The following is a 17,232-nucleotide window of genomic DNA, read 5'->3' on the forward strand; positions in this document are numbered from 1 at the left end:
CGTGGTGACTCCCAACCATAAAATTATTTTCATTGCTACTTTATAACTGTAATTTTGCTACTATATGAATCATAATGTAAATATCTGATATGCAGGATATCTGATACGTGACCCCTGTGGGGGTTGCAACCCACAGATTGAGAATCACTGGCCTAAGCCAGAATAGTTTGTATGTAGCACTTAGATACATGAAACAGATGTGTTTGTAGGGGGGGGTCACCTACTATCTATCTACTGGCTACTCCTGGCTTCCACCAGGTGTGTTCCTGGTAACCAGGCTGTCTTAGACAAGGAGGAGCAAGGGGAGAGCAGGGACTCAAACGTCAGGAGTGAAGGACAAGGTCATTTCATCCAAGTGTCCTTTCCCATACTGCACAATGGAAAAAGAGCACCGATCTGAAAAGGAACTCTACACCAGACAGGGATTTAGGATTCCTTGCTTGCTCACCAAGAAATAAAGGGTAAGATTCAGAGGACACAGAAAAAAATGACAGAAAAGGAAAACAGGAAAGGAAGAAAGCCCAAGTGGTAACCTCAGACCTGGAGTCCCTAGTAGTGGCTTTTGGTGAGTTCGTTCGTCCTCCCTCCCTCCTTCCCTCCCTCCCTCTCCCTCCTTTTCAGGTCCTCAAGTTTTAATCTTCATTACTGAATCCCTATGATTCTTCTTTTTCCTTCACTCTACAGATGAAAATCATAGTAGTGAAGCAAATTCCCATATATCATGGAGTCAAGAAAGAAGAACGGTAGCAAATTGACAAAAAGAATCCAGGTGAGTCAAAAGAATGTGGCAGAAGGGGTAGTGTGCATGTTCCTTCTATGCTTCCTTTGGTGTCTTGTATAACAGTATATAGCCAAGATCAGCAAAGTCTCATAACCAACCTGTACTGCCTGCAGATCAACGAATGAGTGAGCCTGATAAGCTCAGCTCAGAACACATTTGCTCAGTCAATGTGTGAACAATAATAAATGCTATACCATAGCTGACTGATATACCAGTAACCAGGACTGTTTTTTCACTTGCCTCCAAAACTTGGCTATATACTGTTATTCACAAAAGTCCCCACCAAAATCATCTGAGACAACTGAGCTTTCTTGACTATCTACTACATAGCTGGCCCTGTTGAGAAATGCACAAGACACCAAAGGAAGCATAGAAGGAACATGCACACTACCCCTTCTGCCACATTCTTTTGACTCACCTGCCCCTCAAATGCCAATTTTCTTTCCTTCACCATCTCTGGGAGACTCTGAAAAGTCCTTACCAATAGTCCTTGGGGTGAGAGTCACCCAGAAGAGCAGATCTAGCTGCCTGCCATTCATGGGGCTGCAGTTGGAGATGTTAACCCAGAAGCTGTGATGATGGAAACTTGGCTTAGGCAGCACTTCCTCCTCTAGGCTGAAGATCTCCTCTGCCCGGGTCTGCTGCTCCTGGATGATCATGTATGCACGCCCTGACTGGCAGACCACACCAGAACGCTCTTTGAAGAAGGTCAGACAAGCCACTTGGTTGCTAGGCACACTGATGTTCCAAGACACTGAGGAGAGGGCAGGCAGGCCATGGTCCCAGTTGGGGGTCCTCAGGTAGACCTTGTTTTTTGTGTCTGGGGTCACTGTGAAAATGCCTTCCTCTGCAGAAAAGGGTAGAGATTCAGACAAATGTTTTACTCAACAAAGTGGAAAGAAAAGGGGACAATGTGGGGGATGCTTAATAGCCTATCCAAGCGCCATCCAACAGAACTTTCTGCCCTAAATGGACACTGTTTTACATTATGACTACTCAGTAGGCAGCTATTACTCATGTGCCTCTCTTGAGCACTTACTAGGTGCCCAGTGTGACCAAGTGGCACAGTCAGCACCTGAACTTTCCCCATGGCAGTGTACTACAGGCTCAGTTACCAGTCCACAACACTACTGGGAGGTGATTGAACCTTTAAGGGGCTTCCCAAGTGCTGCGATTAAAGGCACCTACACCCAGCTTGGTGGTGGGACTTTTAAGGGGAGATGTCAAGTAGAAGGAAGTTAGGTCATGGTGGTGGAACCTTTAAGGTTGAGGTCAAGTAGAAGTTTGGTCATTGGTGGTGGAACCTTTAAGATTGAAGTCAAGTAGAAGGAAGTTAGGTCACTGGTGGTGGGACTTTTGTTCATTGTTTTTCCAGATAGGGTTTCTCTGTGTAGCCCTGGCTGTCCTAGAACTCTCTCAGTAGACCACGCTGGCCTTGAACTCACAGATATCCTCCTGTCTCTACCTCCCAAGTGCTGGGATTACAGGCATGCGCTACTACACCTGGCTTGGTGGTGGGACTTTTAAGGGGAGACATCATGTAGAGGGAAGTTAGGTCACTGGGGACACACCCTTAAAGGGGCTGTTCGGAACCTGTCCTTCACTCTCTTTTTACTTTCTGATGGCCATGAGGTGAGGAGCCTCTCCCATTACACATTCCTACTGTGATGTACTGCTCTAACACAGACCCCAAAGCACCTGGTCCTACCAAGGATGGCCTTCAGTCTGAAACTATGAGACAAAACAAACCCTTCCCGCATATAAGTTCATCATCTCACAGCAATAGAGTCAGTACAACAGAGACTCATGTTTTTCATTTATTTAATAATGATTTTGGTTTACATAATCACATGTGATTATTGCACTGGTCAGTGAAGGACACATCTGTTAGACTATGTGCCCAGGTTCTTTTCAAACAAACAAGCAAACAAACAAACATCAGAACAGTTTGCCAAATAAGCGTTCTCAGTTTCCTTTCAGAAATGTTCCCAACAAGGCAATCCCCCAGCCCCGATCTGCTGTGGGAGTGGCATATATCTGTTTCTGCATCAGAGAACAAAAAAGCTTCAGGTTTGGGAAGAAATCTAGAACTGCAAAGTTGAAAGGGCTTCCAACGTGCCCACAGGTCCGCTGTGTGCTGCAGGTGAGATAAGACCCTACATTCTGCCCTGATGAGAATGACCCTGATTTTCAGATGTCCCAAAGGGGATTCCCTGGTCACCTTGGAAATGGCAGGCAGCCTGGGTTGACCTTACTCCATTTCTTTCCCACTAGCCACTGAAAGTCAACCTCAAATAAAGGTCTCAGCCAATTTTAAAATGACCTCTAATTTAACAAATCCATTCTTTGAGCAACACACAATGATGACTGTGACTTTTGCAATCAAGTGCATACAGGTCACCCCAGAGAGCCACTCAGACCTCATTCTCTACCTCAGAACATGGTAGACTTGACCTTGCCTTTGCTATGCAGAAGGACAGGACCCTTGCACTGTCACTTCTTCCCCAGTAATTCCTCTGTGCTCTCCATGGTATGTTCTTAACTGTAAAAGCGGAATTATAACAACTCAGGGCTGGGGAATTTCTCATTTCCCAAAAAAAGACTAGAACCTGATTCTTTGCCTTGTTGCCCACCAGCCATTGCATCCCATTGTCAGAAACTTTTTTTTTTTTTTTTTCAATTTCTAAGCTCTGGAAATTTCCATGGGAGATTGATAAAAAGTCATTAGGACCCAATGTTCTGCAGCTTTCTGGTGTGAGGAACCACTGCAATAATCCCTTCTCTCTAAATTGGTAACTTTGTATGGTTTTAATGTGAAAAGTCCCCCATAGGGCATATGTTTGAAAGTTTGTTGTCTCCTGAGTGATGCTGTTCAGAAAGTCATAGAACCACAGGAAATGGAGACTTGCTGGAGGAACTGGGTCATTTGGACCCTGAGGTTTTATAGCCCCATTTCCTGTCCACTTTCTGCTTCTTAAGTGCAGACATGAGGCTTGCACTGCTATAATTTCCTCACTGTGATGGACTGTACCAGTAAACTGTGAGCCAAAATAAACCTTCCTTAAGCTTCTCTTCTTATGTGTTTGGTCATGCAACAGAAAGTAACTAATATAGCATAAAACAAGATGCATTGAATATCTATCAAGAACAGCTAAGAGGGTCTAGCAGTGGGTGAGCAATGGACCACTTACCTTTGAAATACGGTATGAAGGACACTGTCAGGCCTTGCCTAGAGACCTCTTGTTGGAAGCTGGGGGCATATGTTCGAAGCGTCACAGAGCTGTTTTGCTTCACCTGGATCTTCTCAATAGAGCCTCCTGGACAGAAGGAGCCAAAGTACAGGTCCTGGCCAGGTGTGTTGCTGGCCATGAGGTAGCCAAAGCTGGTATTGCAGGCCCTCTCACGTGTATGCTGCTGTAGCTTCTGGCCTGGTACCAGCATAAGGCTGAGCTTGTCCTTGGGCACCAGCAGCTTCCAGGAGAAGTCGTGCAGCTGCACAGGCAGCTGGAGGATGTCTCTGGGCACCTGCAGGTGGAAGGACTTCCCGTAGCAGTAGCGGTGGTCCAGGCAGCCTGGAAGAGAGAGCTAGTAGTAATCATATGCAGGGTGGGGGGTGGGGAGCATGGCATGTACGTCTTTGGCACACAGGCTGGCCTGAGGCCAGAATCTGGGGCTGCCTGCTTTCCTTTCTACTTGTGACTCTTCACTAGCTTTCCTGTCCACTCTCCTCCTCTTCTTGTCTACTAACCTTGCAGCCAAGCTCCTGTGAGTACTCAGGACAGAAACACTCTTTTCCTTTGGGATGCTACGACACAAATCTCTACCCCAACATGTTCCCACACTTCATTGTCATGTTAGAGCTGTGAGTGACATCATGGCCATCTCATCTCGGCTTGCATTGTGCCCCCATCACTTCTAATTGGGTGGCTTCATGCTATTTAGCTCCTATGACCCTCATGGATCCTCAGCTTTGTGTCAGAGATCATGTCTCAGGAAGAGGTGGCTGAGTTTTCTTTTTTCTTTGAGATAGGGTCTCTTTGTGTATCCCTGGCTGTCCTGAAACACTATGTAGACCAGGCTGGGCTCAAAATCACATCTTTGCCTCCTGAGGGCTGTGATTAAAGGGGTGTGATACTAAATCTGGTTCAGGGTCTCATATAGACAGGCTGACCTGGAACTCTATGTAGCCAAAAAAGATCTTGAACTTCTGATCCTCCTGCCTTCATTTGTCAAATACTGAGATTACGAGGGTGTGAGCATGGTTCATGCATTGCTGGGGATAACTGAGGGCTTTGCGAATGCTAGGATATCACTGTACCAACTGAACTTCATATCCAATCTTGAGTATGAGTTTTGCTGCATTTGTTAAGACTCACAAGTCACAGAAGGAGCCAGGCTAAGTTCATTTTGTTTGTTTTGTAATAGAGGCTCTCATTTTTCCAAAGCTGGGTTTGAACTTGCATAGTCAAAGAGCAGTTGGTTTATATTGTGTTAGGAATTAAAGCCAGGACCTAATGCATGCTATGCAACCATTCTACCAACTAAATTACATCTTCATGTTCCAGGAGGCTGAGTTCTTGACTGAAAAGGAGGCAGGAAGTAGTTAAGGGAAGACATAGGGATGGGGCAGCTGAGCAAAGGAGGAGAGGACTTCCCCAGGAAGAGGCTGGCAGGTTAGGCAGAGACAAGCAGGGACACTAGCCTGCTGTGACCTTCCGAGGAATGAATGGTCAGCAGACATTGGTCCTAACAAGGCCCGTCAACTTTTGCTGCTTCTCTCTCTTGCTCCTGTTCACCTGGCCTCAGCGGTCATTTCAGACTATACCCTTTACAACCTATCTACTAGGCTCAACTAAGGAAAGATGAGGCCAGGTGAGGTGGCACACACCTTTAATCCTAGCATTCAGGAGGCAGAGGTTGGCAGATCTCTGTGAGTTCAAGGTCAGCCTGGTCTACAAAGTGAGTTCCAGGACAGCCAGGGCTGTTACACAGAAAAAGCCTGTCTCTAACTCCCATCCCCACCCCCCAAAATAGGAAAGATGGCTCAGTGGGTAAGGCACATGTCACCAAACCAGACAATCTAAGTTTGATCCCTGGAACCTATATGGCAGAAGGAGAAAACTGACTCCTACAAGTTGTCCTGACTCATGCATGCAAGCATAGATGCATGTGTGCGTGCGCGCATGTACACACACACACACACACACACACACACACACACACACACACGAACACTGAACACTGAATTTTTTTCTTTTTAAAGAATCTGAGGCAGGGGATGAGAGAGTCTATATGCAGTTTGGGCTTCTGGGTAAAAATATAGTCAGGGTTTTTGGTAAGGACATACTTAGGGTTTTCTCCACATTCACCCACAGGCGTGTCAAGTCATTGCACAGGAAGGAAATCTTGTGTTTGGAGCCAGCAGTCAGGGTGACATTGGTACTACAGGTCCGAGACTCTAGACACACAAAGCATCCAGGAACAAACCTGCGGCCATGTTTGACTGGCCGTGGCTCTATGGTGAGCAACATGGCTCGCTCTTGACTCAGGTCCACAACGTAGGTTTTATCTGAAATCACAAAGAGACAAGGTGTGAGGCATGGACAGGCAGCTACCAAGTAAGGTGGCCAAAGTGACAAGTCTCCTGTTGGGATGAGCGTATTCAGATGGAGACAGAAACACACACACACACACACACACACACACACACACACACACACACACACACACTTTCTCAGCACTTCCTATGCTATTCTTTTCCTCTGACAGGTTCTAGGTTCTGAGCTTGCTCTACTGTAAACTGTAAGACTCAAGGCTAGTTCCACACTCCTCTTAATCTTTTGGTTTGATTAGAATTAACTAAAACTATGTAATGTTAGATATGTTTAGCACAGGGTTAAAAATGTAGTGAGTCCAAGGTAAAAGGCTGTTCAGCCAAGAATCATGAGAGTTATTACCACACTGTTATTGTTGATGATGCTGACATTCTGGCTCCCACTGCAGGGTCAAGACAAGAGGTTGCACAAGGCAACTTTTCAATGTCCTCATTAAAAACAGACTAGCTGGGGCTAGAGAGATGGCTCAGTAGTAAGAGCACTTACTGTTCTTGCAGAGGTTCTGAGTTCAGTTCCCAGCACCCACATCAGGTGGTTCAGAATTGCTATAATGGCATACACAGCATACATACATACATACACACACACACACCCATCTTTCAAAAACAAAAACAAAAAACAAACCAGCCTAGGATCCTGTGCTTGCTTTTTACTGTGCTAATGCTAAAGTGTCTACCAGTGAGCCTGTCTCCATGTCTAGCCACCGACTTCCTGAAACTCCTGCATTGTTCAGAGTCCATGTGTCCTGGCTGCTACACATGTAGAACAGGCAGCCACCTCACCTAGGCAACACAGGAGGAGGGAGGGTATGGATTACTCACTGCTTTCATTCTGTGGACGTTGGACCAGGACCTGAAACTGGAGCCGAAGGATCCCTGGGCTCTGGGCATCCTGGTCGCAGCCTTGCAGGGAGAGGTTGAAATTCCCAGCCATGTTCCCTGGCTGCTTATCCTCTAGCCTGAACACCTCCGGGTTGGTGGTGGATCCTGGGATGTAGTATTCAACACGCTCCTCCTTCCTCTCACAGTTGGAGACATTGAAATTGAGGAAGGAGACACTAGCCCTTAGGTGTGCAGGGACAACAAACTGCCAGGTCATAAGCTCATCCTCAGGGAAGCCTCCTGGGTAGTTGGCAGACATCAGGGTTGCTGCGCCTTCACCCTCAAATACTGACTCAATGATGCACAGGCCTGTTGAGACAGATCCAAAACAGAAAGAAAGGAGATGCCTACACCTGTCGTCATTGTCCATGGCTAAGGGCAGGGGTACTGGGGAAAATGCAGTCCTCAAGAGTGGGGCTGCACATGATATTTACACTGAGGGTGGGGAATAGGAATGAAGACCTATTAGCAGTGTGTGAGCAAATGTTTAATATTGACTGAGTTGGAGAAAAGCCAATTTGCTCATTGTACCCATCTCCTTGAGGTTAATATAGTCCCTATGGTTTAATACAGCTCCCAACAGATCTGAATGTGGAGCTGGGCTGTGTTATGACATAACACATACATATCATCAAGAGCATTAGGCCATAGCAGAATCACAAGGAAGTGATTAGCTTTGGGTATTCATTACCTTTGCTCCTAAGATTATTTATTTAGCTAAAGTTTCTATAATCCTATTTTTTGTAATGCTGGACTGTTGAACTCTTGCTCCTTCAAGATTTACTTGACTCTAGGGCAGCGTGAGTGAGTAAATGAGCACAACAGTGATGCACTGACATGCCTGGACAGAAGTCAGGGTGACAAACAGATATGCTCCATGACAGTGCATCTGTAAGATGAAGCCCACGTCATTTTGTAAAACAAACATTGTATGATAATGGACAAAGAAGCTGGGCATGGTAGTGGACACTTGTAATATCAGTACTGGAGAAATGGAGGCAAGAAGATAGGGAGTTTGAGGCCAGCCTGGACTACATGAGACTATGTCTTAAAAAATAAATAGTTGCCAGGCAATGGTGGTGCATACTTTTAATCCCAGCACTTGGGAGGCAGAGGCAGGCAGATCTCTCTGAGTTCAAGGTCAGCCTGGCCTACAGATCGAGTTCCAGGACAGCCAAAGATACACAGAGAAACCATGTCCCAAATAAATAAATAAATAGCTGACATTACATCTGGAATACTCTGGAACATCCTGCATATGTCCGTCTGATCAGTAGGGATAGGAGGTGCATGCTCACGTTTTATAGATGACCGGTTTGCGATACTGAAGCCTGAGATGTTCCTGGATATGTCCCATGGCAGGTGTAAGGCCATCTTCACACCCTCTTGCATCTTGATCCGGGATACAGTGCCGTTACTGCAGAAGGTCCCAATCCTGACCTCAGTGGCATCAATACGACCACTGATGGAGTGAGTCACCCCATCTGCACAGTGCTCGCCTGGGCCAATCTGTCTCAGGCGAGGGGTTGAGAACTGCAGTTCCAGGCCAATGCTCTTATGAGCTCTGACGTCCCAGATGTAAGTTCTGTTGAGGGTGGGCAGCTCTGATGTGGATGGCTGAAGACGAACCTCCCCAAAAGGACATGGGCCTGACATGCAGTCTGTAACAGACACAAAAACAATTTTGAACACAGATACAAGACCACATGCTGCTCCTCCTCAGCCTCTGAAGTAGACACTCTACAATTGTGCCCAGGTGGTCTTTACCACCCCTAATTGCTCACTGGTGGCCTTCTGCGGGTCAGTGCCTCAGTTGGAGAGTTATTTTGGCTCAGAGAAGACTAAGAGGAGGTTTGGCTATATTCTCATTCTGATTTGGGCTGCAGGACTGAGAAAGCCTGGCCCCACTGCTTCAGATGGCATAACCTGGGGCTGACACTGCATCACTTCAGTCCTGGAACATTGTATATGTCACCCAGGAAAGGCTGGACGTTAGCAGAAACAGTCACTCCATGCCGTGCTCCTGGTCCTCTTTTGCTTCTCTCTGGCTGGACTGCTTCTGGGAGCATTCCCTTGTGGTGGGTAATTTAGACTGTCCACTTGACAGGATTTGGAATCACCATGGAAACAAACCTCTGGGCATGTCTGTGAAAGATTTTCTAGATTAGACAGATGAAGGTGGGAAGATCCAGCTTGAATGTGGGCAGCACCATCACCTGGGTCCCGAACTGAGTGGAAAGGAGAAAGTGAGCTGAGCGTTCATCTTTCTCTGCTTCCTGACTAGAGGGACAATGTGACCAGCCACCTCCTGCTCCTGCTGTCAAGACTTCCCCACAATGAGAGACAGGATCCAAAATAAACCCTTCCTTCCTAAGTTGCTTTTGCAGAGTATTTTATCACAGCAATGAGATGAGTAATAATATGGACACACACACACACACACACACACATCTTTGGACTGAAGACACTTGACACTGTTTCCCAGGCACAGTGCCTGTTATCTGGTTAGTTGTCCCCAGCTGGCCTTCTAAAGAGCTACAGGGAGCCTGCACCTTGGGACAACTTCCTTCCTCTATTTAGATATTAATTTCATGGTTTTGAGGGCACACTGCCAGGCTCCACCTTTTAAACTTCCTTTCCTTCTACATCTCATTAATATACTGGGCACATTCAGCACACAGTTCCCCTGACAGGCTGATCCCAAGGCACAGTGAGCTTCCTGCACTGAGGCTCTCTTGACTCCATTAACACTGCAGAGGAATCACCTTAAAGCTAATAACTAATTACATCCTTTGATACATTTTGTTTCCTAAGCCTTTTAAAACAACATTATTACTATCAAGGAGGATTTATGTAAGACTGAAATAACAGAAAGCAGGCAAAGCTACTTCAGGATTTTTGTGCTGTGCATAAAGGATAGAGGATGTGAAGGTACAATGGCCTTTGGTCTAGTATTAAGAATCTGTGGGTCCTTACTTGTGCTGTACTTGGGTATTTGAAAGTGCTGTTGATGGGGTTGGGGGAAAGTGCTTGTAATGTGAGAATGAAGACCTGAGTTCAAATCCCCAGGACCCCATAAAAAGCTGGGCATGGCAGTACATTCCTGTAACATCAGCATTTTGTGGCAGAGAGACAACTGGACCCAAGCTTTTGTTTTGTTTTGTTTTGTTTTTCGAGACAGGGCTTCTCTGTGCAACATCCCTAACTGTCTTGGAACTAGCTCTGTAAACCAGGCTGGCCTTGAACTCCCAGAGATCCTCCTGCCTCTGCCTCCCAAATGCTGGGATTAAAGACCACCACCCAGACACCCTTTTAAAAGCTTAGTGGGAGATCCTGTTTCAAGGCAATAAGAGCAATGAAGGAAGACACCCAGTGTTCTGTTCTGGCCTCTGCATGTGCATGCATGGGTCTATGTACCTGCACATTCATATGCATATATACCTCTTACCCACACACAAAAGCTGGGTGGAGCAATGCATGCCTATAGTTATAGAGCTGAGAGGCAGAGACAGAAAGATCCTGGGGTGGCCAGGTAACCTAGCTAATTGGTGAGTTTCAGGTTCAGTGAGAGATCCTATCTCAAAAAATACAGTGGAGGGCAGTAGAGGAAGACACTGGACATCGCTCTCTGGCTTTCACATGCATGGACATGGATGTGCCTGTACACACACACACACACACACACACACACAGAGTCAACTCCAAATAGAATTAAGAGAACTCAAGAGCAGTCTAAGACCTCTGAGATCATCTATATCAAACCTGTCATTATTGCAAAGCAGCCCTCAAATGACTTGTATTTGGCCACTTGCAGATACAGCTGACCCAGCACCGAAGCTGGGCTGTCTGGTTAACCTGCATTCGTGTCAGGACACTGCACAGACAAACCAATAAAACAGGATCCGATAAAGTGGTGACTAATTTGGCTAAAATTAGACTGTGTGTTGATAAAGATCGTAGCTATTTTAGGAGTTCATAGAAACATCACTGTGTGTATGGAGCAGCTCTTAGCTTCCCACTTATGTTTGTGTGTGTGCGTGTGTGTGTGTTTGTTGCATATGGAAGTCAGAGGACAACTTATAGGAATCGATTCTCTCCTTCACCATGTGGGTTCCAGAAATCAAACTCACCAGCAAGCGTCTTTACCCACTGAGCCATCTTGCTGGCTCCCTGGTCATTTCGCATAGTGCCAGGGCAGCAGCTAGTTCTTTCCACTGTGGGATCTTAGTCCCTACTGAGGCATGGCTCCTGAGACCTGGTGCCCTAGACTTATACCCTGGACTACTCAACAGTTCCTGGTTTGATTCTATATCAAGAACTCAGTCGAGAAGCCCAAGCTCTAGCCTCAGCTCTGTTGATAGACACAACACTGAGAGAGTCACCCATGTTTGCAACTGTCCTTTGTTACCAAAAGCCTCAACCAAAAAGATGGAAGTGGTTTGGTGTCAGGCCTGGCTATAAATCTGCATTCTGCCCAGTGCAAAAACTCAAGTAAGTCAAACACTTCCTCTCCAGAAAGGGACATGTCACTCAGAAGTGATTCATTGCTCATTTTTCCCAGCAGAACTCTACCTTCATAACATTTTATGGAACTGCTGTAGAATGAGAACTAAGATGTCAAACTCCACTAAAGCTTCCAGATGTTTGTTGGGAAAGGAGACGAGGAGCAGGCACACCACTGGACCCAATCCCAGGCCTGTATCTATTATGTTTAGAATTGACACTTTATCACCTTGACAAGTTGGAAGCATGCATTTTCACTACCCACCAGATGACTCAGGCATCCTAGTACTGAAGGACTAAATGTACTCAAATACTTTACTTGTGAGATGGCTTCTTAGACCATTTTCAAAATTAAGGTCACTTTATTGGCTTATTTGGTTATAAAGTAACACATGCTTTTACAATGACAACAATAAAAAGGGCAGTAGAGAGGAACAGAAAGGAAGGCCCAAGGCGTCACACTTACCTGTGACCTTCCAAGTCTTTGTCTTCCATTCTGCTGTGGTTTGGATGTTTGTGTACTCTCTAAGATCCGCAGGTAAAAACCCAGTTCCCAGCATGGCAACATTAAGAGATGGTACCAATGGGAGGTAATTAAATCACAATGTGGATGACTTTAGCATCTTTACAAAAAGGCTCAAGTGGAAGGGATACTACCTTTTGTCCTGTACCTTGGGCTTGCCAGTCTCTAAAACTGTGAGAAAAAACACACATCTGGTCTTTATAAATACCAGCTTCACATATTGTGTTATAGCAGCAAAAATGTCCTATAGTGAGCCCCTTGTTTTTTAGATCTTTTGAACACATGAATCAAGAGCCTCAGAGACCAATAGTTTATGGATCTCTCTTGTGTTCTGTGAAGAGACCGTGTGGCCAAGTGGTTAAGAACAAAAGACTAAAGTTGGGTGTGCACCTTTACTCCCAGCATTTGGGAGGCAAAGGCAGGTGGATCTCTATAATTTTTAGGCCAGCTTGGTCTACAGAGCGAACTCCAGAACAGCTAAAGGGTGTGTAGAAAGATCTTGTCTCATAAAACCAGAAAGCAACATACAAGCAAGCAAGGACTACAGGCAGTCTCTTGCTCCTGAACTACTCTGCTCCTCATGAGCTATGCTAGCCTAGACCAGTTCCTCTCTGGTCTGCCTGGTTCTCCTGAAGATTAGCCATGAGCCCACGGGAAGCATATGGATGGCCATGTAAGAGTCAGGTTGGAGAGCTGAGATTTTAGAGTGGTCCTCTGTCCAGCATCAGAGCCTGTATAATCTGTGAAAGAGCAGTAGGGCAGGGCCCAGACAGCAGCTCATGAGGGCTAACTCACCAATATTCTTCTCAATCCCCAAGACAAAGTGCTTCTCTGGATTGATGCAGCTGAAGGTAAAAGACTTTCTTTCTCCAGGTTTGACAAGCAACTCGGTCGTATGCTGCCTAGAAATGACGATGTGGCAGGGTTTCACAGGCAGGGCTGGGCTCGCCAGCCTGATGTGCACTGTAATGCCACTTCCGTGGGGCAGAGTAACCTCAGATGCTTCTAAGGAAGAAGCAAGAATGATATGAGCAAGGGATAAAGTCTGTAAACTTACCATGGTCCCCCTGGCCTGGGAAGGGGGACAGTATGAGCTGACTTTCACAATGGCAAAGATCCTGGACCCGCTGTCTGGGTAGGAATACCACCTCTTGTTAAATTTAAAAAAGGAAGTTAACTTAAAAAAAAAATCTTTATTTTCTGTGCATTGGTGTTTTGTCTGCATGTATGTCTGTGTTGGATTCTCTGGAACTGGAGTTACAGACAGTTGTTAGCTGCCATGTGGGTGCTGGGAATTGAACCTGGGTCCTCTGTAAGGACAGTCAATGCTCTTAACCACTGAGCTTTATCTCTCCAGCCCTTGGGCTATTAACTTTAATAAAAAATAAAAGCCACGCTACTGATCTCCTGGGTAGTGTGTTTTCAGATCCCTATACATGCAACATTAATGACAAGCAGAGACATTGACCTGCCTCTTTTCTTTATGACTTTGACTGCTGTGGGGCGGTGGGGGTGGGGGTGGGTGGTGGCGGCGGTGGGGGGATGGGGAATGGGAGGTGAAGGGGGACTACTACACAGGACCTCTGTCTGCACAGACACTTGCTTGCAAAGAGCTGCTGCAGCTGCTTCTTGCCACAAATGCTCTACAGGCCAAAAGTACACATGTGTAACACAGGGGACAGGACATTTGCTAAAATTAGAGGTAAAGCACACTGGCCCAGCCTAGTGGTGCAGGCTCATCTCAGCTCCTTAGTAAGCTGTGGCAGGAGGATCAATGTAACCAGCTACTTTATGCTCTTGCCTTTCCTACCATGGTGGGCTATATATTTCTTCTTCAACTGTAATCTCAGAAAAACTGTCCTTCCTCAAGACACTTCATGTCAGGTATTTGGTCATGGCAATGAGAAAAGTGGAGTCTCATTCACACAGCACCTCTCTCTGACCAACTTTCTGTAGTGTCCCTCCTCCCTCACCCAGCTGTCCTGGGCTACCTCTGTTCCTCTGGCTCTAGTCTTAGCCTGAGGGCACCCTGCCATCTGCCCAAGTTGCCCCTCTCACTACCAGCAGGCGAGCTCCCACAGGACAGCAGAAAACTTCAAGTCCCCAAATAATTCCATACATAGGTACAGTCTAGCCTTGTCTTTTCTTGCATTTAACTGCTCACAAATATATGACCACTCCCTTACTTCGGTGAAGCCCAATTAATCTTTCCTGGGATAACCAGGAAGACACACACACACACACACACACACACACACACACACACACACACACACAGAGAGAGAGAGAGAGAGAGAGAGAGAGAGAGAGAGAGAGATGCTTCGTCCTAAAATAGTGTGACATTTGAACCTTCCAAGATTCAAAGTCCAAGGAATTCTTTAAGACAGCAGATGGCGCTGAGATAGATCCACATTCAGAAATGTGGTGGTCGGTTTTATATCTGAGCTGTCTTATCACAGCCCCTGTGTTGTTTCTGCAATTGTAAAAATGTCTTCCATACTGACTTCACAACAGCCTCCAATCCTGGGTAGTCAAGTCAAGCTAATTCAACATCAAGGGCAATTGGGTTGTGATGCTACCTATTTCCTTCATTCTTACTCCTGTTTTTTTCCCCTTTAGCCAAACCATAATTGAACATAATTACTATTGTTAATTAGTATCTTTTGTTTCTTCTTCTCCTCCTCCTCCTTCTCCCCTTTTTTGTTTTGTTTTTTTCAAGACAGGGTTTCTCTGTGTATCCCTGGCTGTACTGGAACTCACTCTGTAGACCAGGCTAGCCTTGAACTCAGAGATTTGCCTGCTTCTGCCTCCGGAGTGCTGGGATTAAAGGTGTGTGCCACCACAGTCTGGCAATTAGTATCACTTTAATTGTTAGATAGATCAGCAGTTGTGGAGCTGGAGTAGGGAAGAGGAAGGGTACCAGGAGGCCCAGGAGACTCTGAAGGATGTAGAAGTTGCTGCAGGTCTTGACTATGGTGGTGATGGCCTGTGTTATACACATGCCAATATCTATCAGTCTGTACCCCAGATGTGATGGCATTTTTGTTATAGCTTAATACATTAAAAAACAAGTTCAAGTGCTCGCTTCAGCAGCACATATACTAAAATTGGAATGATACACAGAAGATTAGCATGGCCCCTGGGCAAGGATGACACACAAATTTGTGAAGCATTCCATATTTTTGTTTTGCAGCTGATCTGTTCTGGTTGAAGACACTGGGAACTTCCTGCCCCAAAGAAGAGAGTGGGCCTGCAGCATTCCACCCCAATTATCACTCCAGCTCAGGCTCCAACATGCTCCCAGGCCACTCTGCCTTGCTGCAGAAACCACCTTGGCTTGTGCAATATTTATCACTTTACCTTCTTCCAAAGGAATAAATGATGTTTAATTAAAAAAAAAAAAAAACAAGTTCAAATGTTATACCTTAATACATAAAAAAGGAGTTCAAATGTCATACTTTAATGTACAAAAATAAGTGTTCATAAAAAAATCACAAATACATCTAGAATACAGTTTAGTGTTTTTGTGGGGGCTCTCTTTTCTCAAAGAGTGCACAAACATTTCAGATCTCTTGAATTTATAACTAGATTCAGAAGACCAATGCAGAGTTCACCAAAATCTCCTTCTCAGGTAGCTCCTGTTTGCAAGCAGGCTAGGACCCAAAGTAATTTTGATAATTGCCATTCATTCTGTTATTAACAACAGCCAAAGAAAAACAAGTGATGTCTTTTAGAAATTCAGGATTTTTAGAATCTTTGAAATCAGATATTTATTCAACAAACACTTTCTGGGTTTGTAATATATTCCAAAGACCACACTTGGTGCAAATAATTTACTGACAGGCCAGGCATGGTAACACAGTCTATAATCCCAGTACTTGGGAGGCACAGGCATGCTGATCTCGGTGAGTTCAAGACCAGCCTGGTCTACATAACAAGATCAGGCCAACTAAAGCTATACAGTGAGACCTTGCTCTAAAAATTAATTAATTAGTTAATTAACAGGAATATTCAGAGTCCCTGCCCCCAGGGAGCTAATAGTCTAATTTGTCAATTTTAAAAATAACAAAATTCTCAGACCTCGTGGGTCTGACATAAAATCTGTTCATCTGTACTGGAAGCACTTTTAAAAAATTATTCCTTTTTATAAGTAGGGGTGTTTTGTCTGTTTGTATGTCTGTGCACTATGTGTGTGCCAGCAGAATCCAGAAGATGGCATCAGATCCACTCTAGACCTGGAGTTAGAGACAGCTGAGAGCTGCCCTGTGGGAACTGAATCTGGGTGCTCTTAACTATTAAACCATTGCTCTTGCCCCTGGAAGTTTGTTTTTGTTTTTCTAGCATGTTGACATTCACTTTTAGCTTTTTATTTTCCACCTGAAGAGCCAACTATTCCCATCTAACTAGTGAACACAGCAGTGGTTTCTCCACAGAGCAGAGTATGTCACTGTTGTGGACATACTCTCTGTTTTGGGTCTAAACAACCCAGATTTTCATATCAATTCATTATGCTCTGACTCCCAACAGACAACCACCACCAACAACCCAATCCACTATCTGGTGCATCATACTGCCCAGCCACTGTGTCCTTGTTACAATTTGAATATGAAACGTTCCCAAAGGTCCATGTGGCTTGGTCCCTGATGGATACTATTTTGGAAGATTTTGGAGACTAGGAAGTAGGACCTAGCTGGAGGAAGTGGGGGTATCTTGTTCCTGGCCCCTTCCTGTCTCCATGTGCTTCCTGTCCACCATGAAGTGAAGAAGCCCTCACCAAATCCTCCTGTGCTGCTGTGATGGTCTGCCCAAATACACATGGCCAAGCAGCCATGGCCTGACCCTCTGGGATTGAGTCAGAATAAATCTTTCTACCCTTAAACCATTTTCTCAGTGTTTTAGCAGTGGGAAAGGTAACCAATACATTATCCT

At 45.4% G+C, this 17,232-nt stretch overlaps 1 protein-coding gene and 1 non-coding gene across 2 annotated transcripts in view; one reads left to right on the forward strand and one right to left on the reverse strand.

Moving 5' to 3' along the window:
* Positions 1-17,232, reverse strand: part of Cdcp1 (CUB domain containing protein 1) — a 38,461-nt gene that overhangs the window by 5,187 nt on the left and 16,042 nt on the right. The window contains exons 2-7 of the mRNA XM_036193862.1: positions 13,099-13,308; positions 8,576-8,938; positions 7,218-7,586; positions 6,129-6,350; positions 3,973-4,353; positions 1,263-1,628 (exon numbers count right to left, since the gene is read on the reverse strand). Coding sequence (XP_036049755.1) covers positions 1,263-1,628; positions 3,973-4,353; positions 6,129-6,350; positions 7,218-7,586; positions 8,576-8,938; positions 13,099-13,308 — 1,911 coding nt within the window. The remainder of the gene's footprint in view (positions 1-1,262; positions 1,629-3,972; positions 4,354-6,128; positions 6,351-7,217; positions 7,587-8,575; positions 8,939-13,098; positions 13,309-17,232) is intronic.
* Positions 15,381-15,487, forward strand: LOC118588186. The gene has a single exon (XR_004945575.1). It is a non-coding gene; the product is annotated as a U6 spliceosomal RNA (small nuclear RNA).

The sequence above is a fragment of the Onychomys torridus genome, chromosome 7 (genome assembly GCF_903995425.1).
Source record: "Onychomys torridus chromosome 7, mOncTor1.1, whole genome shotgun sequence".
Classification (NCBI taxonomy): Eukaryota; Metazoa; Chordata; class Mammalia; order Rodentia; family Cricetidae; genus Onychomys; species Onychomys torridus.